Source organism: Pecten maximus, chromosome 7 (genome assembly GCF_902652985.1).
Source record: "Pecten maximus chromosome 7, xPecMax1.1, whole genome shotgun sequence".
NCBI lineage: Eukaryota > Metazoa > Mollusca > Bivalvia > Pectinida > Pectinidae > Pecten > Pecten maximus.
Window position 1 is genome coordinate 20,470,153 of NC_047021.1, and position 26,553 is coordinate 20,496,705.

The window sequence follows — 26,553 nt, forward strand, 5'->3', positions numbered from 1 at the left end:
TTTTGCAACATGATTTAAACATTTTGGTTATACGACACGTATGAGCGTTTTCTTCCATCTCCGCTTCCGGTTTTATAGGAGACTTGAGAGAAAATCAGAATTGGTATGCCTATTAAATATTCTACATTAGTTTTTATGTTTGACAATATAAAGCCTTTAGGTCTTTCGTTTTAAGTAGGTAAAAAGCCCGTCAAATTGTCTATAAAATATAACTAGTTATCTTTGAAATAGTATAGAAAAATAAACATGACACTTAAATATGTTTTTTATTCTTCTTAGCTTAAGGCTTGTGCATTTAACATACTGATACTGAGACTTCGAGCATGACTAGTTTTCCTATTTTTAGCATCCAATGACAGTACATTACCCACTAAACCTGGACAGGTGTCCTGTGTGAATTCTCCATGACAAACGGCATTTCATAACCGGAGGAATAAATTCCAAGATGTAAGTATTCGACTGATACGTGTCTTGTAGTTTATATCACGCAAACAATGTTTTTTGTATGAATTACTCTCTCTTTTATCTTAACTGGTTGAGCTTTCTGCCATTTTTGTTATTTTGTGTGTTGTGTATTTCATCCATGCCGTATACCCGTGCATACAGACAGAGACATATAAGGTCTCTGATACAGACAAGGATTCAAATGATACATGGACGAACACGAACTATCCTACATGTACATACATGTATGTTAGATATGTTGAACCTTATTTATGTTTAAATCGATGTTTATTGAAACGAAAAATTACCACTGAATAGAATGGTATTTTCTTCCGTATTATGAAGCAATCATTAGTCCTTATCTAGGCTAATTTTAATACTTGTCGGTTCGTCAGAACAATTAGGCGAGTATAATAATGAAGACAAATACATTTGTAACATGATACTATTCCATTATACATGTTTACATGTGTTCGCTCGGTTAAAATAACATGTACATATACATGTATGCGTGAACCTACATGTATTTGTTCATTTGTGCACATATGTGCACATTTACATCTATATATGCAATCAATTGTGAAATAACCGTCTATGTATCTAAACATGTATTATGAGTGACAATCGAAAACTCAGTTGTATACCTAGAGGCAGACTGTATTTGTTCGACAAATTTACTCGCTTCATGTACCAACGAGCAATCATGTTTACATGTAAAGTGTAAAATGGAAAACCATAACATTTTCTAAGCTACATGTATACGTAATGTTCGCGTAGTACGTATATAATTTGGCATCCACTGATGCAATAAATTGAGTTTTGTGTAATAGTTCTTGTGTGCGAAATTATATATACGTATGCCGGTGATCGTCGATTTATTGCAATCTATACATTTGTAAATGTAAAGTCTTCTTATATACGCATCATCGCACACCTACATGCACATATATCGATTTTACATAGAAACGTCTGTAGTAATAAATTACGTAACCGTATATGTGATCATGTGCGCCTGCGTAAGTATGTATCCAAACGCAGGCAGTCTATTGTCGAATATATACATATATACGTATGTTACGGTTATTCAAGCGTGTTCGATTCCACCTGCAGTCGCCTATATGTGCGCTAGGATGCATACAGATGTGTTCATGTGTGCGTGTATGTGTTCACGTATATATGTGATTACAGTTGAGTGTAGACTAAAGGTTACACAAAGTGCACTCCGTTTGGACTTGGAGTGCACACCGTTTGGACTCCAGGTAAACTTGGAGTGCACTCGGAGTGCACTCCAAGTTTACCTGGAGTCCTATCAGGCCTATACATACACAATGTTTATAGATAGATGTATACTCTTATACATTTAGACTCCTTAAACATGTAACAATAAGATATGTGTTACTGTTTTATCTTTGTATATATCATCTTATTATTTTGTTGGTTCATTTTTAGTTGGTTAACTAACAATATCTATTATAATAGATTTTTTCTATTAGTAAACCCTATATAAAATGAATAGATCTGGCACTTCGTTGAAAAATGCATGATAGCATTCCTTTGATTTGAAGAGTTTTAACAAGCCACGTAAATTAATAGAAATTGGTAATAAACAAAACATATTTGGTAAGTTGTTTGTGGTCTCTCAAAATGTAGAGTTTGATTGTGTACTGGAAATATCTTGTACTCGAAGTACTACTGTTTTTAATATTTCAAATACTTTTCTTCCAACAGTTTAAATTTATCTTAACATACAATACAAACGAATTTTTTTTTATCACCTTAATAGCATATTCCGGATCCAATGTCTAATATTGATTTACAGTTTAAACTTTAAGATCAAACTTACATTTCCATTTGGACCCCTTCCTCCAATTTACCTTATAAGGTGTGAAGATCTGGACAGGTGTACACATGGTCATCTAACTAGATAAAGACCCCCTTAATTGTTAGATGGAAACTGGACATCACACCTTACCTTTACCTAGCCCGAGTTTCCTCTAGCCCTGACACCATGTCTGGTATGGTGTCGAGGGCTAGAGGAAACTCAGGCTGACCTATACCAAGGTCATATAGAATATAGGTACAGACTTGTGACGGTCGATATCTGTCACTTTTGAAATGATATGATTGTCCATTCCTATTACAGTATTATCAAAACAGTTATAAGTCATTATTATAAAAAAAAATATTTGAAAAAAAAAAATTCAAACTGGTACTATTACTTTATGTCTTTGATATTATAATGGAAGTATGTATAGAGTATTAGAAGTCAATATGTAAATCAACATAGATTAATATAATTCTCATGTTTGAGTTAAGTAAATACTTATCAAACATTCCATACACCAACTCAGAGACATATATTCTGTATATATGTCTCTGACCAACTGCAGCTGGCCTCATGTTATTTTTTTTAAAGTTTGAACATTTAAATTTATGATTTTATAATTGGCTTGAACAACCATTGTACATTCATGACCTGTATCTGTTACATAAAATGTATGAGTGACACATATCATGATAGATATTGACTGAATGGGAATAGAAAACGATGTAGTTCCAACAGGTCAGTTTTACAGGTAAATGGTACATAGGTTGCCGTGTCCAACTGCCCTGAGGCAAATTGTACCTCAGGCTCTATAATCTTATTTCCTGGACGAGAACAATGTGTACTAATTACGGGTATAAGGCTAGATAGGTTGGTTTTGGGAAATGGTGAATTTACATTCATTATACCATTTGGAATTACACTGATTTTTTTTTTACATTAATCTTTTTCTTTACAATTAATTTTTTAAAGCAATGTCTTTATATTTTTGAATATAACAAGATAAGAACTGCATCATTTCTTAATTTGATTTGCATTAATTTTTTCTGAACTTATATCATTCAACATTGTACCTCTACATACCGGACACCTGCATAAACCGGCCAATACGTTTGGTCTCAATGACTTACGGTTTAGACAGGTTACAATGTAATAACAGAGACTTGTATATCACATATACAAGTCTCTGGTAATAAGAAACAGCTTATTTTTACTTTCTAATTTCAGTATAGAATGACTTCATTTCAATAGAGTTGGTCTTCTTAAACCTGTTAACCAATTTGTTAATGGTTTTACAGCTTATCGTTACATTTCCACCTTAATTACACTGGTATTTCATTTATACATGTAATTTTGGTCTGATTAAGGCCTCTCAGATGTAGAGCTACAATCCTTTCCTTCAAGTCAGGAGATAATCTTACTGTTCTGTTAATTGGCCTGAGGTTATAACACACCCTGCTTTGCACAGCTTCATCATTTGAAGCCATGGCTAACAGTGACAAAAGTGACATAGGTATTTCTGTGAAACCAGGACAGTACCTGTAGCTGGCTCCTAAAACTCACCTGGCACAGGTCTCAGGTGTGTCAGGCCAGAGTTAGTCATGCATGACCAATAATAATAGCAATTAAACAGATACTTTCATTCATTATGGGTAGTCCAGAACTACATACTTGTGTTTACATTATGTAAGAGAATTAATTTAACCAGGTAATGCTCATAAATATGTAGTTGTAAATGTATATTTTTCTAATGATACATTTAAATATATAACCTATATAAACTAAAATGATTATGTTTATTTTATAATTACTTGCCTGAACTGAGTACATATATGTAGAGAATGTCTTATTAAAAAAACACATAATTCATTAAATACTGTAAACTTTCAATATTTTGAATAATCAATAACATAATATAGATACATTATCTAAACTTCCTTTAAAGTCATGATATATGTACAGTAATAAATATTCTAATTAAAATAATTTTCAATTCCTTAACAGAATGAAATACAATTCACTTACATCTTAATAAAATATGAAATAATAAGCAATTAACTTTCATAGAAACCTGATTATAGCATAAATTGTATAACTGTCTTTTATGGATCTTAATAAATATAAATTTAACATGTAGGCATTATTACCATGTATTAACAATAAAATAAATATTCCGAGTAGACTAAACGAATGTTAATAGTAATATTAAGAGAACAAAAGTAATTTGTAAAAATCTATTTATTTATATGTGAATTATATTAAAAGCATCAAAGTATTAATACATGTATATATGATATACACATGTAGTCTGATTATAGAACTGGGGTATAGGCATGGTGTCTTATAGGACTCCAGGTAGACTCGGAGTCCACTTGGAGTGCACTCCAAGTTTACCTGGAGTCCAAACGGAGTGCACTCCAAGTCCAAATGGAGTGCACTCGGAGTGCACTTGGGTGTAACCTTTAGTCTACACTCCACTGTACTTGTATATCGTATGAAATGCTTTTGAAATCCAAATAAAATTATCATCTGATTATCTTAATCGAACATGTACTTACGTATAATGTATGCATTTATGTGTAGGCTTTTGTACGTATTATGGTTATATGTGTATGTGTGGGTGGGCGCGTATACGTAATAATGTATGTATTTGTAAATGTAAATATATGGATATACAAATTGTACGCATGTACCCGATATTTTGATGTGATCTTACCAACTAATGTTTTTTTTTTACCTAACGGTTGTTATCTACTTTTAAGTAAAAATGTCTGGTCAAATCTAAGTCAAATTCAACATAAAGAAAACTTCATTATAATTAGCACACTCTTCTATCCAGTGCTCTACCTTTACTTTGATGTCTTCAAAGTTATCTCCCTTCTTTTTTCTTTCCCTACTGTGCTCTGTACTTTTATTAAGTCTTTCCTTCCCCCAACCCTTTGTATTACCTATCCTGTCTTGTGCTCAGTTAGCCAAACCTACATGCACCGTCACATATCCTTACCCAATAGAAGTTCCTCTCGCATCTGTTTGTGATTATATTTTTCATCCACCATGATGGGTACTGATGTTGATTCGTGGAGGGCTTCCATAGGTTCTTTTTATTCCAAAATGTGTAAGATTCTTGTTAGCTATTATTTCAAAACGACAATAGCAGCATTTTTCTTGATACTCTCAACAAATATTCAGCAAACTACCCTAGTCTGTATCTTGTCGATCCTTCAAGTGACTACTAACACAAATATTACAGTTCCTATTCTGCTTCGTTTACTTATGGCCGGAGATATCCATCCAAACCCTGGTCCAGATAACATAGACATATCTACTTTTCACTCTTTAAACCTAATGCAACTAAACATTAGAAGTTTACGTAATAAGATAAATTGTGTTGAATCTATATCAAGCGATGTTGATATCCTCTGCATTACAGAAAGTCATTTAGATTGTACAATACCAAACGAAGATATTCATATACACGGCTTTAGTGACGAGCCATTCCGTAAAGACCGAAATATGTTTGCAGGTGGCGTTCTTATGTATTTCTAAAATTCTATTATAGCAAAGCGAAGAAACGATCTTGAATTTGCAAATGATGAAATTATTTGGGCACAAGTATACTATAATAACTCAACATATACAGTTGCAAATCTGTACAAACCTCCAAATATAACAAATTCAAATGGTATTTGGCAACGCTTGAAACACTCACTAGACAATGCATTTGACATTACTAACAATATAATATTAATTGGAGACTTCAATGTAGATTTTTTAAACTTAAACCGAGGAGAATTATATAATATACTTACATCATTTAACCTAACCAACGTTATACTGGAACCAACCACAATGGTTGGAAACTCATCTACTTTGATCTTTCTGATGTAATTAACGTCGATAACTCAATAAGTGATCACAAAGTAGTTTTTGCAATAATTGATGTGAAAAGAGATTTTGAAAAATCAGTTAAACGTAAAGTGTGGATCTACGATCAAACAGATATCGATCAGCTAAAAACTATCATTAATAACATACAATGGAACAGTTCGACTCGTGTACCGATGTTAACGACATGTGTGACTTCTTAACTACTAGTATTACGACTGCTATGGATATGTGTATACCGTCAAAATTAGTGCAACAACAACATTAGAAAACAAATACGTATACGAAATAGATTAAAAAATACAATGATAAAACACAACAATATGCATAACATATCGAAATACAAGAAAGTACGAAACAAAGTTAATAATATGATTAAACGCGCCAAGGAAATATTCTATGAAAACATTGATAACCTTATTGATAGATCCAATTCTGGCCCTAAAACGTATTGGAAATTGCGCAAACTTTTACTTAAAGGGAAGAAAAACACTGAAATATCTCCACTTTATAGTGAACATTCATCGAACTATATTTCTGATGACACACAAAAATGCAACCTTCTAAACGATTACTTTACATCTATATCGACACTAGATGACCAAGGCAAACACCTACCTACATTTGATACACTAACTGACTCCATACTTACCGATATAGTTATTACATCCGACGAAGTGAAAGATATATTAGTACTTTAAGTATAAATAAAGCAACAGGGCCTGATGGAATCAGCCATAGAATGTTGAAATTGATTATTAATGAGATAACTCTACCTTTATCTATCATATTTATATTCAAAGGTGAGGATAAACACAGTGTATCTAATTACAGGCCAAAATCATTACTAAGTTGTGTTGAGCGTTTAGTATACAAACACATTTACAATTTTTTCAACCAAAACAATGTCATATACAAGTTATAATCAGGATTCTTACCAAAACACTCTTGCACGCACCAACTGATAGAATTGTATCACTCTATGCTGTTATCGTTGGAAAATTATGAACACATAGCATTTATTTTTTTGCGACTTCTCCAAAGCCTTTGATAGAGTTTGGCATAAAGGCCTCATATACAAACTTAGACAATATGGACTAAATGGAAACTTACTTACCTGGATAGTTAATTATTTGTCGTGCAGGAAACAGTCTGTTTATATAAATAATTCCAAATCTTCTTTGAAAAATATTAATGCTGGTGCACCACAGGGATCTGTCCTAGGGCCTCTATTTTTCCTCATTTATATCAACGATATATCCACTGAACTCACATCATTATGTCGTCTTTTTGCTGACGACACTTCATTATCATACTCTTCAAAAAAATTTAGATGATATTACACGTGTTGTTTATACTGATTTAAAAGCTCTTGAAAAATGGTCAAATGACTGGCTTATGTCCTTCAACCCCAAAAAGACAGAAATCATGCTAGTATCCTTTTCAAATCTTCCTTACCAGCCACTTTTTATATTCAATAACACAGTTATAGAAATAACAGAAAAACATAAACACTACTTACTTAAGTAATTTTAATTAGTGATACTAAATGGTCAAAACATATACATGAAATCAACAAGAAGGTTTCTAAATATATAGCAACTCTTCGTAAACTGAAATTTCTACTAAGCCGAAAAACATTAGAAAAAATGTATTTAATTTACATTAGACCTATCTTAGAGTATGCATGGGAAGTTTGGGATAATTGTGGTGTTACCAATTCCAATAATCTTGAAAATTTGCAACTTGAGGCGGCTCGTATTATTACAGGGTTACCAGTATATACAAAAATAGAGTTTATATATAAAGAAATTGGATGGCTTCCATTAGCCAAGAGGAGAGAGATAAGAAAATTAACCCTCTTTTATAACATAAAACATAGCATAGCTCCCCCATACTTATGTGATATCTTACCGGATAATATTGGAGTCTTAACAAATTATAACTTAAGAAATTCCCAGCAAGTGCGGCAACAACTCCTTCTTTCCTTCAACTTCTTCTCTTTGGAATAATTTAGATATATCTATTAGGAATTCTCCAACTTTAAATTCCTTTAAATCAAATTTTAGTAAAACGTTCTTTACAGAAACTGATGTATGCTTTCTAAATTTTGGTACTCGACAGCTAAATATTCTCCACTGTAGATTGAGAAATAGAGCAAGTACTCTGAATTACGATCTTTTCAGATCCAATCTTTTGCCTTCAGCACGATGCGTATGTGGATCCGCGTGCGAGGACTCGTATCACTTCTTCTTTGCGTGCCCTAAATATCACATTATACGACAGACGCTTTTAAATGATCTCCATTGGTACCCTGGTAATATCTCATTAGATATACTTCTAAGAGGTGATGCGGATCTAGAAAACGATGCAAATCTTAGTATTGCAAAAGCAGTCCAACTTTATATTGACAGTACTGGCAGGTTTTGACTTTCTGAGCACCTTACCCCATTTCCTTTAACTACCCTGTATCTTAGCTATTACCTAATTAATTAATTAAATAATTAATTGATTAATTAATTATATGTTATACTCTATACATGTCAATAGTATATATCATTTGTACATGTATCTGCTGGCTGGTATGATTGAACGACTCAAGGAAAGGAATGGTTTCGAGTGGATCTACAGAGTAAAGTTTTTCATGGAATGTGCATAACGGACAAAGTTTTAAGAAAGTGTATTGATCGATGTTTTCCAGCCTGTCAGATAACTATTTACAACTTATCGCTACTGTTTATATGTATGTGTATGTAAAAGAGTATCTGTACATAGGAAATGACTATTACCCCCCCCCCCCCCTTCTTTTTCTTCCATCTTTCCCTTTTTCGCCTTCTCTCCTTTATAGATTTTATATATATATATATATATATATTGCATTCACTGCTGTCCATTATGTATTGATTTATATTATGTACTAGGGAGAGGGCGTCACTAAGTTGGAAAAACTTGTGTCCAATCCCAATTGTCAACAATTTATGACAATAAAAATATGTTTAAATCAAATCAAACAAATACATTCTACTTAAAATGCTCGATTTTGAACGTTTAAAGGCGATTAAAAAAATGAACAAAACAGTTTTATTACTTGAAGTTGTCGATGTTATAAAGGTTATTGTATCCGGCTCAATGATTCGACAACTATAGTCGCCTTTCATCAAAATAAATGTTCGGATAGGTAGACATTGTTTATTCCTCGCCCCAGATCGTATGTTGACCGTCTAACAGTATATTGGCCCGTTCAAAAAATATCAAGCTCGACCGTCGATATTCGACTTTGAAATAGTTTCACCAAAGTCCCTTAACTGAACAAACTCCATTTACTTTCATTTTCCCTATTACGCATTACAGAATTAATGGGGTTGGGGGTGGGGATGATGGCTTTTAAAAGATACTTTATAGTGTTGTAACAAAACCGTTTTTATCGCATGACTGATCATACCATAGCATCCTATAAAAGGCGCTATAACATTGCCTGCCCTGAGTGATTATTTTTCACCATCTCCAGTTTATGTGTTATGATTTCGTGCCCTACTCGTTTCCCTCATAGGTAATGTAGACAACTCTGTGATCTCTCTATATATAGTATATAGTTTCCCTATTCAATGATTTTGGTTTGTCCCAATCAACCAAACAATGCAATACTGTTTGTACGGTTTGTAATCTAGTGTTGTTTCAGACATGTGGCAGAAATATACCTCGATTCTTTTTGACCAGTGTTCCAAATCTCATCATAACAACTAATATGAATAATTGGTCAACGTTCTTTTATAAAGACGGTCGTTCTTGGATTTTAGATATACAGGTACACTTATAAGGTGCCTTATTGACAAAGGTTCATCGCGGAGCTGAGATGTTTCCCATTACCAAGGTTAAGGATGTCATTATATGGAGAATGATGGCTCGGTCTTAACATTTCGTTTGGCTGTATTTCTCCTGCCTCTATTATCCTCCACTTTTCACCTTACCTGTATTGCTCTGTTCACGTTGTTCATGGATAACTCATCTTAGATTTACTTTTACATTGTTATAGTTATTCCCTCTTTATGTCGTCCGTCTCTGGGATTAAAATTTTGCTTCTGTAGAGGCATTCTCGTACACATATATATGATGAGATGGGAATCGAAAGCTATAAAATGATATACACATGTATCCCAAACAGTACACATACTAAATCATTTTAGCTGTAATATTTTATCTTAAAACATCAATATATTTATACACTAGGGCAGAAAGCTTGTTAGGTAGGGACTACCCAATCACCTGCTTTCTGATCTGTATTCTAGCTGTGATATTATTTTTCACATTACAATTCTGTTATTGATATATTTGTTCTGAATTCTTATGAAGATAAATTATAATGTTCTACTCAGTAATCATGTTGATTATAGACAGGTCATTTATGAATCTAATATCTGTGTAAGTATTGTCTTGTCTAGGTATGTAACAATATCTTAATAAAATAATTTATTGTTATTTATTCCTGTCTCTAAGATCATGGATTTTGTGACTAAGTAAGGGTTTAAGTTTGTCAGGAGGATAACTAGGTGGTGATAGTTGCCAATAGCAAATAACAAAAAAATACATTATCAGAGGAGGAAAACACTTATGATAGGGACCAAGTTCATATAAAACCGATCAGTGCTGGACAGTGACACGAAACCTCGATTATAACTTATACGTGTACATACAGTCTTAGTGAAATGACATGATTGTATCTTTACAGATGCTTGAGACAAAATAGTCATGCGTACAAGAAGTCGGTACCTATTTCTGCTAACAACAGCTGTTCTTCTCCTGTTGATTTTGTTATCAGGTAAATATATTAACTTGAATTTTCATTATTGACTTGAATAAATTTATTAACAACGACACTTTAATGTATTGCGTGTATGTAAACGGGATTTTTGTACGGCTGCCTGCTTACAGATGATTACAAAATTAACTTATCCGGTTATCTTTATTTCAGAAAACTTAAAGCAACCTAAAAGATCAATGGCTACTGCATTTAATAGAATTATACCGAAAATGAAATTTGAAAAGATCTCGGACCACAATTCAGGTAATTATAATATTCAAATCAAATTCATACTCAGCTGCAATACAAAGCACCTTTTAGTATATAAAAACAAAGAGAATACTATCATAATACCGAAACCATAATTCTGACTCTAAATCGATGAAGCAAAGGCAAAATATCAACAATTAACTAATCAGGTTATCTTTATTCCAGAAAAACTCCATGCTGATAGACCAATGGCTACTGCATTAAAAAAAAGTAGACCGAAAACAAGATCAGAAAAGATTTCAGACAACAGTTCAGGTAATTATAATATTCAAAATCAAGTTCATACTCAGTTGCAAAACAAAGCACCTTTAAGTATATAAAAAACAAAGGGAATACCATCATAATACTGATACCATAATTCTGACTCTAAATAAAGCAAGGGCAAAATATTATAGATAATATAGATTTGTATGGAGATCATTGCAAAACGGATGACAGGACCAGATGTTCCGGCGGGGAAACGTCTTCATAAAGAAGAGCATTCGACTTCCTGATAAACGAATTAAGGGGTATGCATTAAGATTAATTATTCTTTAGAAGACGATTATGTATTTTTGTAATGGTCAAACACATGCTAATTCATATCGATCAGAACTGATGCACATTTTCAATCATTGTTGCAGCTTTAAATCTATTGAGATCTGGCATAATACCTTACTTGGAAAGATGAATAAAGTACAATTATCACATAACTGGCTAGTTCTGTCATGTCATACGGCCATGTCATAAATATCGTAAGACACATGTGTAATAACACTATTGTGACCTCATAATAAATATATGACATCGCATGATTGTCTGGGTAGACGATAACGCCCCACCTGAGCCGGATTTTGACTGTCTTATATAGAAATGAAAATTGAAAGTTTATTTTGCTTATATTCTCATAAATAGTAGTTATGTGATTAATAGAATCATAGGCTTATGGCATATCAAATTATTGAATGAGAAATAAAGTTCACATGACATAGCCACCAGTGCCAGATCCTCTATGTATAGCTCACTGATTGAAATCAATGAACAATTTAGAAAGTAGAAAGAAGCATCTCTTTCCTGAAAACGTGCTCTTATTGTCCTGCTTGTAGGTTTTGCGTTTATTTCCTCTCCTTACCATGGACAGGGATATCCAAAATTTTACCGATACAAATTTTCTTACTCACCCTAGGGTTGAGACAAAGCTACATGTGAACTTTGCACGTTCTAAACGTATGACGTCATGGTAACCATACAATGTCACGTCGACAATACAAGCAAGTCACGTCAACATTGTCTTGCATTGATGTAACGACAATATAAGATACATGCGAGGGTAAACAGGATAAAAGAAAAATAATCGGTGAAAGATTCTTAAATCGCCAAACACTCGAAAACACTCGTGTTTGGCAACTTAAGAATTCCCCACTCGGGTTGAGATCCCGATGTCTCACTCACAAGGGATGACATTTTCTATTAGTATATGAAATTCTTTCGATCTGTTCTAGTTGTTTATGCTTCATCCAATTCGGAATCATGTGAGGACAAGTCACCTGATTGTGCTTTCTACAATAATCACTTGAAGTTGTGCAACGATAAAGAGGCAACCAGAAAGATGGGCTGTTATAAAACCTGTAATTTATGTGGTGGCAGCGAGTCGGGTAAGTAGTAAACAGATGCTCAATATATTTGCATTGACCTGCTTTCTAGCATATTGTCGTCAATTATTACTGATTATCGGTTTCCCGTGTTTACTCTCGTCATCAAACCAAATTTCGTGTGGTCGATGCCACAGTACGTGGCAACAAGTGTGCCTTTCTCCTGGGCGATCGGGTTTCGATTACCCGATCGGACGTAAAAAAAATATGGGGTCACGTGCCCGACCATGTTGGGTTCCCCTAGGTTTTCTGGTTACTTCCAACAGTAAGAACACTTCCCCTCCCTAAATATAAGCTGATATAACTTGTTTCGTAATTGTTTCGTAAAATAGATACAGTTACATCTAACCATCAGATATAATTTGCATAAGCAGCTTGTATGGCGGTTTATGTCGGTTTAAATGATCAAGGATACTTAACTTTTCAAAAGATCGAAATCAGCTTCTTGAAAAAAGGAAGAGTCGAAATTCCCAATTTATATCACTGCGTTGACGACGTTTGGTATAAGTGGAGTTATTATCTGTTTTTGATGTTTGAAAATCTATCAATGTTGAAGGAAGATTACATTGATTTTACTGACAGGTTTACGAGAAATAGTAATTTCATCTATAATAGTAACCGGTAAAACACATTTGCTATTCATACATTGATTTTTTACCAGTAGGTTTTAAGAGAAAAAAATATATTTTCAAAGAAAAACAATGTATTTTCAATCATAAAATTAATTGGTAAGAAAGATTTGCTTTAAGTGCTTAGGAGGGAGCACTTTGAACAAATGCTGCACGAAAACCTTTATAGTAAAATAATTCGTTATTGGTCAAGCGGACAAGGTCAGGTGGGGTATAAAAAAGGCAATATACATCCTGACATCAAAAATGTTCTTAATCAATATTGCCATGTAAAGCATAGTAAATCCTTGTGTTTTGATGCCTATATACTCTTCAACAGGATGAACAGGATGCCATTTCTATCAAAGGCGAAACAAGAAAAATTATTGACGCAAGCGTCAAAGTGGGCCGCAAAATACTTACAGAATGAAAATTGACCCCACTTCCCTTCATTAAAAGGATGTGTTATCAGAATTAAATGTATGGTAAATGAAATGCTCACATATGTAGCTTAGTTCATTTTTTCATCGATGAGGATGACCATGGTATTGAGAAATCTATAGATTAACTGATCACAGGTGATGTAATTGTTGTGCTGTCACTCTCCCGTTTTCCCAAATGGAAATTTGGCAAGACATAAATTGTATATATTGACTTTTAAAAGAAATAAATTATTATTGAAAATAACATTTATTATCTGATATATAACAAATACAATATACAGAATTTTTATTCAACTAAAGGCACTTGGAATACAGAATATAGATGTACATTTGCTGCACATACCAATGCAAGGTTTACTACAACAGCATTTTCAGCAAGATATTTAAAGTTATTTGTATTTAAATTTAAAGAAAGGACCAACAGGACCAAGAATAATGAATAAGAGATATTAACTTTTCCAATAATTTTTGGGAATTTTTAAATCTTAAAACCTGTTTACTAATGTCTTCAATTAATTATTTCTCCAATGTAATATATTCGTTTATAATCATACAACAATCATAAAATATACAACTAACACAGTATAAAAATATATGTATAAATCAAAAACCAAATGGACGAACACAACCAGTTGAATATTGAATTGCAACAAACTGTAAAATATACTATTTTTTTGTTTACTTAACAAAGAAAACTAAAACAAATATTTATAAAAAAAAAAAAATGGGAATGATAATATATTTATTTAAGAAATACAGTACATTTTTATACGGTCTTTCTACTGATCACACTGCTCCACCGCATGTTAGCCCCGCAGCAATTAAAGGGGGTGTCCCTGTATACATGGCACAGCCTTGTGGTGTGTACGATGGCCGACAAGAGCATGGCAAACTGAAATGAAAAAACTGTAACACTTTTTTTATGGTACATTTTTTTCACATCTTTTTGTACCATTGTATGGTACAGAAAGATGTGAAAGCAGAGTTGAAATGAGTCGCTTTTGTATCTTTTTGTACCAAAAAGCGGCCGAAAACAGCCATGGTACAGAAACATATGAAATGGCCAGACATAAGGGTTACTGAGTTTGACAAATGACTCCCAAATAAAGCTGTCATCACACAGCCTGCCAATTAGTATCCGGAATGTCTGGCTACTGGATGATCCAATCGTCATGTATATTGATGTTGGGCCTGCAAAATGATCAGTTGTCCATTTAAACTTCTAAATGACTTTTCATTTTAAAAATAACGTCTTTAATAATTTTTCCAGTGACGAAATATTTGTACTTACATTGTCAATGTATCCAATCGGCCTCAACTTCTCGAGTAAAAGAAACTATAGACACCGAAGGGGTCCGTTTTGGGGAAATGGGACCGTCAATTTTATTACGTAATAAAAACTTCTCGAGTAAAAGAAACTATAGACACCGATGGGTTTCGTTATCACGCTTTTAGCAGTGAAATATAGAAGATTAATCATTCAAAAAAAGTGATATTTAATCAAAACTCTGCATACAAACGACAATGGAAAAAGTTCAAAGATGATCCGGTATATTTTGCTATGAAAATGTAATAAACAGCATATCTAACAGCATCTTCAATAATAACAAATGTATTTCACTCATGTGGCTTATATTTTGATATTTTTCACGAATGCGCCAATATCGAAATATTAGCCCCACTAGTAAAATATAGTTGGTTTTACTGAAGACATCGAGGAATATATATATTTTATAAGACTATTATAGAAATGCTATAATGTTTTTTCAATCATTGAACATTGAACATTGAACATTGATTATCTTTAAAATAGAAATGGCGACATTATACAAGTTTATATTTAATAATTTTTAGCCCCAAGGTACACCCCAATACTTACACTAAAGTTTCGACTCGATTTGTGTCCTCAGACGTGATTAATACACTTTGCGACTTGTTGTGACGGTGTTATCAAACCTTTGCTATTCGGGGTCAGCCCTCATGGTGTTGGATAACGACATTCCGATGTTCTGATGGTACAGTTTTTCACACCTTTTTGTACTACGGATGGTACAAAGAGATATGAAAAAACTGTAACGTTTTTTCTTGGTACACTTTTTTCATATCTTTTTGTACCAAAAATGGTACAAAAAGAAATGAAAAAAGTGTAACGCGGTACAAAACTTTCACATCATTTTGCCGGCTGATACCGGCTATTGGTACATAAACATGTGTAGTTTATAATCTTTCTGTAACACAAATAGTACAAAATGATTTGAATTTTCACATCTTTTTGTACCATGGTACACTTTTCTACCATTGAAACAAGTGTTACAGTTTTTTCATTTCATTTTGCCAGGCTCTTGTCGGCCATCGTAGGTGTGCAGCCCTGATAGCAGTGAAAAATATACATTGTACATGTCTAAAAATAGATTGTGAGTAGTCTGCTGGATGTATGTGTGTTTCAGTTTATAATAGCATACTTAAACTAGACCAAATGACAATCTACTAAACAAGCTAATTAAAATATATGTTAGCTCCGCAGTAACGCATGCATTTTATCTAAAACTATACAATACAATGGCCCGGCTCCCGCCGGCCCATAATGAGAGCTGAAAGGGTCATTTAAATCAGAAGCGGTAACGAATGTCGTGAATAGTATGCGGTTACAATGTCATTTAAATACCACTTTATCCTGTTTGTGTGTTGAGAAGTGTCCTAGTTTGTAACCTTATTAGCTCCGTAAAACAAAACAACCTAGATGTATTCATATAGTTGTCCGTCTGTCTCTCTATGTAAATAATAAATAAATAAATAAAAACATTTGTTTTTATTGCGTTCCTCTAATTTCTTTAACGAAATACTGTAAAGTCTGTAGGCTTTGAGGGCACATCGTGTAATTAGTCATTCAGATTTTATTGGTATATATGCTATTGATTGTTTTGGTAAATAAACACGAGGGTATCCTGATTTGGTAAGATGTGCGTGCTCAGCCTGTATTTGTTTTCGGACGATATGGCGAAATACTCAGAGCTTTATCGTTTGCCTGATTAAAGAAACCATTTTCTCCGGGAAATAATTGACTTTCAAACGTTATGGTTTGTCGCGCATCTCTGACGTTTCTAATCAAGTTGCCATAGTGACAATTAAGATATATAGTCCTGGCATACTTTCCGGGCATGTAGAGGTTTTGGGTGAGAAACATTACGTTTATGGTGAGCCGTTACACAAAACAAGTGCAGCGAGTCCTTTTTTTGGCCAATTGAGTCATCATGTCGTCCAGAACGAAAACGGTATGATCATTTCCCGACTCCACTTATATGTATCTCTCCACGGGACGTTAGACCTTGATCAGAACAGGATTTTCCATTTGTTCCAGTTAGGACTTATACTCTCAGAACGAAGAAAAAAAATCCACAGTCTCTGTTATTTGCCTCCATCTTGATACTTGATTCTTTTGCCAATCTTTCGATAACTACCAGTGACGTCACTGTCAGGTCAACCAAACCGAACAATGTCTAGCTGACAAATGTTCTTTCCGTACACTAGCCATCCGTTCCTGTCGCTGTAAGACTCCGGGTATGTATCTTTTTGACTGGACGTTCGTTGTTATGGCGTATCTTGTCAACCATTGTAGGCCTCTCGTGTTCTACTTAACATTTTACTGGAGTTTCGGCGATGTTCAGTACTTCTCTATCTTCAAAGCTTCTCTGGCGTTTTCGTCAATGAACAATTTCTATCGCAACGCTTTAGCTGTTTCTGTATAAAGAATTCTGCGTCGTGGTTGGTGTATTTTTCTCAGCGAAAGTTCATGCACCAGGATTGGTGAAGACGGAGTTCCGACCATTTTACTTTAGGAGAGGTCGTAGAGACTGTTGAGCTTTCAATGGTCTTCTGGCAAACTCATGTATAATATGTTGCTCCGTAGGGTTTATATAGACGCCGAGTTTTGTGGCGTATTCGGTTCGGTACATTTCCACGGAAAGTCAGAGAATGGTATCCGGATGCCATACCAATGTTTATCCGAGATCCATGCATCGAACATTGTGGCTTAAATCTATGATTAAGGCACTAGTTTCTGTACAGCTAATACTGGAGAATGTAACCGATGTGGTCTTTAAGACAATATACTAATTCTTAGTAATCGTGAGACGTGCAATATCCGTCCCCCAACATGTCTCTTTCTATGCTTACTTAATCGATGATATGTTAATTTGATATTACTTTCAAGCCGTAAGACCAACCTCTCTCTATCAAATCTCGATGTCACACTGACCAGTGCACTCGGTTAATTGAATTGCAGTTACAGTGGTCAATGTCTTTGCTATCCAAGTAAAACCTTACTCCGCCTATGTTTTAATGAAAACAGATATGTTGAAAAAAGACTCGAGATCTTTTACATGTTATAGTAACTTGTCCTTATTGATTCAATTATTGATTTAACCAGCTGGTGACCACTGGAAACCGATTCTTGAATCAACAGAGACCATTGTCTTACAGGTGTTCTCTTTTTCAAGTAAAGGACTACGATTGACCTTATTGTAATGTACCACATGTGTTTCTCAAACAAAATATCATAGGTGTTCCTCAAATAAAGGCTATTGTCTCACAGGTGGTTTCTTTTTTCAAACAAAGGATTACTATTGACCTAATTGTCAGTTAAGAAACATCAATGAAGACTATTGTCTCACAGGTGTTCCTCAAACAAAAGATGACGAGTATTCCTCAAAGGCCACTGTCACGCAGTCCAAGGTCATTGTTTCACAGGTGTTCCTCAAACAAAGACTAATGTCTCACAGGTCAAGGTCATTGACCTAATTATTGATTTTAAAAAATCAATAAAAATCGCCAATAAAGTACATACACGCTGCTTACATATATGTATACATGAAAGGAAGGAGAATGGATATAAGTTCAGAGCACATAGGGTATTCTACAAATAAAGATGTTAATAATACCAATTTACAAAGAGGACACTGTCGGGAACGAGCGATCAGTGGTTAGACGAATACATTATATTCCAGTACTAATAATTAAAAATGTGGAATTCTACTATATTTTTCTGTGAACGGGAAAATGACTGATTTGACTTTCAAATAACCTTAGAGTTCAGAAAGTCAAACTGTACATGTACGTAGACATCAAAGCATATAAAGTTTGAGATATTTATAATTTCACTTTTGGTTATGCAACGTTTTATTATTTTTTTTATTTCTTTTCATTTTTCACAATTTCACTTCATAAATATCGACATAATACCGAAATAATAACCTAATCATAACTCAAACTAAAAACAGATCAAAAGATATAAACAAAAATACAGATTTAGATGTGCATACTTCACAAGTACGAGATTTGAAAAGTTTGGTGTACAGTTTCAGAAAACACCGGCCCTGTTCCTGTACTCATTATCAGCTACATGAGGAGCGGCTCAACTTTCACCGCTGGTGTCATTGCAAGCTATCCGTCATCATACTATTTATTTGAACCAATCAAAATAAGTGTGCAGAAAATAGAACGAAATGCCTCGATTCAATTGATAAATGGGACAACTATATCAACGTAAGTATTGTTTTGGACTTAAAAACGACTATCATCTAATCTGAAAACTGTTTTTATCGGAAGAGTGGTCTTTTGAGGTGAAGAATTTGTCACCTGATATTTGTAGAGATCCTTGTCAGTTTGATGCTTATCAAAACAAAGAAAGGAGGAAGTCGTTTTGTTAAATGTCTAATCATTGGTGAAAATATATGTATAAAAATGTATGTTGTAAATGTAAATGGTGTATTTACATGTAAAATGACACTTGATAGCAGATGTTTTTGGTACAAAACTTGCCTCAATATTTTTTTTTTCAAATACTGACATATCCATTTACTTCAAATGAGCTAAATTTACAATAATAGTTAGAGAATTCGTCAGTGGTTAAGATAATTGATTGGTAGGGAAACAAACAGATAATTGTGAATTACGTGAAAAGCAAAAAGAACATTTTGAAATTAAAATTTTGGTCCGTTTTAATATCAGTCGTTAATCGTCGTTGTTTTCTGTATTCTATGCCACTAAGATTTAATTTATCTGAATTTCTTTTCACTTTAGAACCGGCAATGGAGCATTCATGGTCGCTGAATTTTTACGTGGTTTGTTTACTTGTAAGTTTGACGGATTCGACAAGGAAGCTTTAATCAAGCTCATTGGCACGCAAACCACTACTCCATTTAAGATATGTTTGGGAAAAGGCAAAAGTAACAAGAACGAAACGGTATTACAAACCTGTCTGAAAGTCTTACAGAAAAAATGTGAATCCAGTCAAATACGTGTAATTAAGACAATCCGTGTCAGAATGAGAACTACTGTTGATATTTTGCTGAAAAGTGTTCCTGGTTTGAAAGTGATTAACTTGTTTCGTGACCAAAGACCACGACTTCTTTCAGCACAAAAGACTCCTCAAATGTTGGCTCATACATTAGAACGAACAGCACGTATTGAATGCGCTGATGCCGCTGATGACATTGCTATTCAGAAAGTGCTGAAAAAACAATATCCCGGTCAGGTAGAAACCCTTTTGTATGAAAGGCTAGCTGAAAATCCAATCGGATTAGCAAAGCACATATTTAATTTCCTTGGTTTGCCATTAACAAAAGAATCAACTTTAAGAATTAAGGATATGACATCTTCGTCGAAAGAGACTCGTTGTGCTTTTTGTACCGAAAAAGGTGATTCTGCAAAAACCGCGCATGCATGGAGAACTGAAAAGACACAAAATTTCCAAAAAATCAAAATGATAGAGAAGGAATGTAAAAACGTTCAAAACATTCTTGGTTATCTACCGTTAAAGAATATAGAACAGCTGAGGAACACTTCAATTAGTCTAAGAATTGATACTCCCTTTACTGCCGATGTACTCTAGATGAACAACGATTAAAACAAGGAAGTACAAAACATTCGTCATAAGTATTCGATATCATCTAGATGATACGAATACCACTTTGAAAACATACAAGCAATAGTTTCTGTTACGGCTTGCTAATGTTTCATATTGCAGACAGTACAGTAATTGTATGCTTTAATGAATAGGGCCAGATGTTTAGAAAAAAAATGATGATACAAGGATTGACAAAATGATTTCCTTAAAACTAAATTGTTTTTTAATTAGATATTTAAATGGACAAACTTGTCTCTGTTAGCTTACATGTATATATAAATTGATGATTGCAAAAAAACCCGAAGTGCTACAGTACAAATGTATGTAGATCAAGCGTACATTCGTTTCCGGTATGGTATTCAAATAATTCCTCACTATCTCCCTGAACAGCATATGGAAGGCCAATCGCATGCCATCCAGAACAGTAAGGGTAAAATGTCTTGCACAAGGACTCAGCTATGTATGAGAGAACGCATTAGTCAAATAATCATCATGAAGTATGATACTTTATATTATTTCGTGTGATGTTTTGTGTTGAGAGTAAGCATTGGTATGCAATTGCATTACGTGTATAAAACCGATAATTTTCAAGAAAAGTGCCAAAAATGATAAAGATGATGATGGTATTGATATCCGTATACACGTATTCTGTTTAGAGATAATATATCTGTACAACACAAATTCTTAAGATTTATTTTGTCATAACAAATTGGTGCAAAAGGTTAAGACATTATGCATTATACCGACAAACATGATGTAGTGGGCCAAATGGAAGATAGCTTCAAAACACCTAAAAACAAATTAGGAGTTAGATACGTTAGAGAGAGCAACATGAATCAAATATATCATACAGCTATTTCGTAGATCTTATTTGTTCTCGTATTGCAAAATGCTTTAAGAAAGTGTTTTTATTATAAATTCATATTTTTTACACTTTTTGATTGGCTAAAATAGTGGCACTTCGTTCCCAATAAAAAGTCATATTGGCCGGCCGTACGAAAAAAAAGAGAAGTTTCTAAAAATAGATTAATTATGAATTACTTTCCCTTGTATTGTTCACCAGTATGAAATATCATGCTTTTGAAACATTAAAAGCAATAGCTTTGATGATTAGAATATTAAATTAGCGTAAGAACCATATATGTAAACAATAAGCAGCAGAAAAGTTACATAAACGTTTTATTAATTACAAATTTCTACTGCATGCACAAGTTCTACCAACAACATTATTACTTACATAAATGATTAGAATATAAAAGGTATATAGATAATTATTGTAAACTTAATAAATATACTTAACAAGCGTGATTTAAGCGTGATTTAATGAAACCAAAGAAGTCGTTTTGAGCTAAAAATCACTTGAAAACAATACCAGGTATTAATGATGAAAGGCATCATTTTGGTTTCCTAAGATGGATACAGGGGGAACAGATAAACGAAGTTATGCTTGTAGATTTTTCTAATTCCATTTGGTAACTTCTTCCATTTCTGGCATTCTGAAACCACAAAATTATATCCATAAAATTTAGTACGGTGTACGATCTGTAAAAGATTGCTTTGGTGTGATCTGGTGTATCTGGTAGGAATAATCAGACTGCAAATCGAAATAATTTCATAAATATTCTGGAGAAAGATGATTTATACATATACACACCAGTGTCCCTCTCTTAAATTGATAAAAGTAATCTAATGGCAACCAGTTTAAAACCGAAAACAAATCAACAGATGAAGTGTCACATGGAAAATCTAAAATCAACCCGACTGTCTCATAAAATTGCATGACACGCGGTAACCTAATGCTTTAAATATTTAAAGTTTAAAATTAGTTTGCAGTAGATAATAGAGGCGCGTCTTGGTTGGCTGGCTTAATGTTTACATTACCTATCATATTCATGTAGCATACAATCTGGTATAAAACTTAGACGGTAACAAATGTGTGGAGGAGAGTTAAACCTTAAAGATGACTTCTACTTCCTTGTTAGTAATGGAAATCAACGAATCCGCAAGTCTTATACTACTGACTTGGAAATGGAGTTTCTTCTACTAAATCCTGTCCTACTTAGCTTTTTGCACAGTTTTCAGCAGATGCACCTGTCCTTATGCCGTAGTGCGGCGTTCGTCGACTGTCCGGCGTAAACCTTTTCATTAAGTAACTTCTTCACAATAACTAAGAGGCCCAGGATAAGAGAATTTGATAATGGGCTGGTGCTTTGTTGACAGACTGACTCAAGTGGCGGTTGAATTTTAGTTTGCTGTTAATCATTCTACCTATATCACTCTCTTAAGTAGTTTTTTTCACACTGTTCACCTGAAGAGAAATACAAAAGTATAATCTTGGTTAAGCTACAGGTGCTCATTTTCGGGGTTATCGACGTATAGAAAAGAGGGGAACTCCGATTTTTATAAGGTCTCAGAATGCGTATGATTTATAGTGTTTTGTTTATCAACTGACGTCATATGATACTAAAAATCCCGAAACCGATCCCGAGCCCTCGTGGATTTAGCTAGTTAACCAATATATCAATTTTTGATTATTTTGTTTTTATTTTTAATGTCATTTTCGAGTCTCAGACCGATGTCTATTTGACAATGTTGTTGATGTATTATTTTAGTTCCACAGTCTCTGTTTTAGAGGCAGTTATCGTTAGTTTTACATAATCGAAATAAGCTTCCTGGTCTACTAGAAGACCCAATCGTTTGTTCTATATCAAAGATTTTATTTCAAAAGAGCAGTACATTTTTGTACTTGATTTGTGTTTTCCAAGTTCAGCTGATGTTCAGCTGATGTTAATAGATACCGTAAGCTCGAAGCTGAATGTTATATTCACAGTTGTACAGTGCTCGATGAAAACTCGGGCAGCACGTGCAGAACCCCATAACATTTCCTACAACGATATCTGACCGGATGGCATATTTTAAACGCCTTTTGTGTTTGCTTATCAAGATATGTTCTTTTATCCTAGACACGATATTTATATGTGTATTACATTTCAAAACTCATGAAAACATTGACAATAACTGTCTCCATCTGACGATCACAGAGACCTGAGAATTTTACAGTCTATGTGTATTTAGACCTTCCCTAGTATGTATAGCACATTTTCAGACGTTTTGCGGGCTAGGTTAAAATTCGGTTATAATGACCCCCATAGTGTTCATTATTTGGAGGTTATGAACACCAGGGTGTTATTTTTTTACCGAATTTTTTGTCTCTTTCGAGCTTAAGTTACAGAATATAGTAAAATAAAGTTTCTTGTATCTTGTTACTATGAATTGATCTTTTATAATATAATTATATACAATTGATACTTTTGATTTTAAAAGTGTCATTATTATCTATGTATTATCTATTTGTTTCGATGATAATCTGACAAAACGACAACTATTTTTGCGACATGTATATTTGATCCAGTTAAACACTTAAAGGTGGGGCTTCCAGCAAAGTAATCGATGATGCAGTTGCCTAATTAAATAATCTAAAATGATTAAAGTAAGAACACAAATTGTCACAAAACAGATTATTATTTATTTAACGAATTTGGAAAGTTTTAACCATAACCTAAATTCCAAAATACTAAACCAGTAAGTATACCGCCGATTATATTCATATCTTAAGCATTTTTGGGGAAAAACGTGATTTTTGACACTTTGTATTTTTAGTTCATTGTAAGTCCATATTCAGTCCATCCAAAATTATTTAGCGTATAGAGAGATTCATCACTTACCCTCATCCTGCCCAAAGATAAAAACTTTACCATTTGTGCAAAGTGTTGATTTTTGGCTTTGATGTGCGTCACCCCGATGACTTGTTGAACGATAGTGGACATAACAGACAACCCTGTCACACTCCATACCTTAATATACCTTTTCTAATATATTACAACAAACAGCATGCATATAAGTAATGTCGATATATGTAGACACGTATTTAACTATCGCTGTTAAATATAATCAGGACGCTAATTAATACAATATATTACATAAGCGATAATGACTAAACAAATCTTGCAACAATATATCCCATCTACTCCAATCTGCATTTTCTTCACATAAATGTATCCAAGTTTAATGTCAATCCCTTCTCACGAAGTGTTTGTAGGAGTTTATCCAAGTTCTGGTTGTGTTCCCTCTGTGACGCTCCATGTACAACACTGTCGTCAAATACACTGTTGACACCTGGACAATCTCTCTGAACCTGTTGTATAATTTTATTATACAACTCCGGGGCACAACTAATGCCAAACACCTCCGTGAAGTTGATTACTTATTCCTTATTTCATTACTTATTCGATTCAATCATTACATATTCTTTACTTATTCCTTATTCCATTACTTATTCGTTTCTCTTTACTAATTAACACTTTAAACGGTTCAAAACTAATTATTAAGCATTCCCAATGCTCATTCCACCATTCCATTCCTTATCCATACCTAACTACTTGTTCAATTCCGCTATTACTTATTTAATTCCTTCATAACTTATTCGATTTCTCTTTACTTATTAACACTTTAAATGGTTCAAAACTTATCATTAAGCATTCCCATCATCCAGTCGACCATTTCATTCCTTATCCATACCTTATTACTGATTCAATTCCTTCATTACTTATCAGGCCCCACGCAGGTAATACATCGGTGAGTTAAGAAATTTGATCACTTTTGCCAATGGGGAAAAGCGAGTGTGCGCATGTGCTAGGATCAGTAACTTCCGTGAAAAGGTCAGTTAAATATCCGAAAGGGCATGCATGCATCGGCAGCATCTTTTGCCGATGTGGGGGAAAATCTCCAGTGAAAAGATTTATAGCGGATCAGATTGTAAGAACTCTTCGGACTATTTATAATTAAATATCTGAAAGGACATGCTTCAGTTTAACTGATATTAAACAGACCGACAAAACCTGACACTAACCGCATTCATTATAAAGCTGGAGCAGCCCAGGTATTGTTTTATCGCCGAATGTCCTATCAGCACGGAATTTATTACTAGGCTAAATAGCACAAAGCAGTTCTTAGCTGTACCGGCGATCTCCCTTGGTGACCCCATCCCGAAAAACAAATAGTTTGGCTGAGATAAAACAGGGACGCTGATAAATTTGGTCTGGTCTATACCATGTCTGACCTTGGTCTGGTCTATACTATGTCTGACCTTGGTCTAGTCTCTATTATGTCTTGAAAGGATAGATATTTGATAGATAAATTTACAAGACATCCTATTTTGAATCCTTGCTATGGTTTAATTGTATTGCTTTTGAAAGTTTTCCTCATTTCTCTGTGCATATTGATCAACCTTGTGATTAAGTGTTTTATAAGAAAATTTTGTCAAATATGGAAAGGATTTTTTGTTGTTGACAACATTGGATACATATAGATCTGATGCTATTCTAAAACAAACAAAAAATAACATTAGAAATATTTGTATTCAAACTAACTTCTTTGAACCAATGTTAAACTTGGATGCCATAAACACTTAATCATATCGATGTATTTGAAAAACATATTATAGAAATAAAACACTACTTTCATTTATACATGTTTCATGTTTTAATTTCAATGCATGTGAATAGTAAATGCTTATAAGATTACCAATATTAGGTATATGATACAAACTTGTTTCAACAGAGAAAACATGTTATGCTTCTTAGGATACGTACTTGAATTGATAATCTGTAAACAAATATTGACACCTGCACCTGTTGTATAACTAGCCAATACATCTCTGACCGGACAAAGCAAAACTGTTAAACA

The 26,553-nt window shown here is 33.7% G+C and overlaps 1 protein-coding gene across 1 annotated transcript; it reads left to right on the forward strand.

The window, feature by feature from the left end:
• Positions 1-256: 256 nt before the first annotated feature.
• On the forward strand, positions 257-26,334 carry LOC117331859 (carbohydrate sulfotransferase 4-like). The gene is made up of 7 exons (XM_033890813.1): positions 257-447; positions 10,881-10,970; positions 11,124-11,216; positions 11,388-11,477; positions 12,704-12,856; positions 19,259-19,445; positions 19,983-26,334. Exons 2-7 carry the CDS (start codon positions 10,901-10,903, stop codon positions 20,791-20,793), a joined length of 1,404 nt encoding a protein of 467 aa, XP_033746704.1. The 5' UTR covers positions 257-447; positions 10,881-10,900; the 3' UTR covers positions 20,794-26,334.
• The last annotated feature ends 219 nt before the right edge of the window (positions 26,335-26,553 follow it).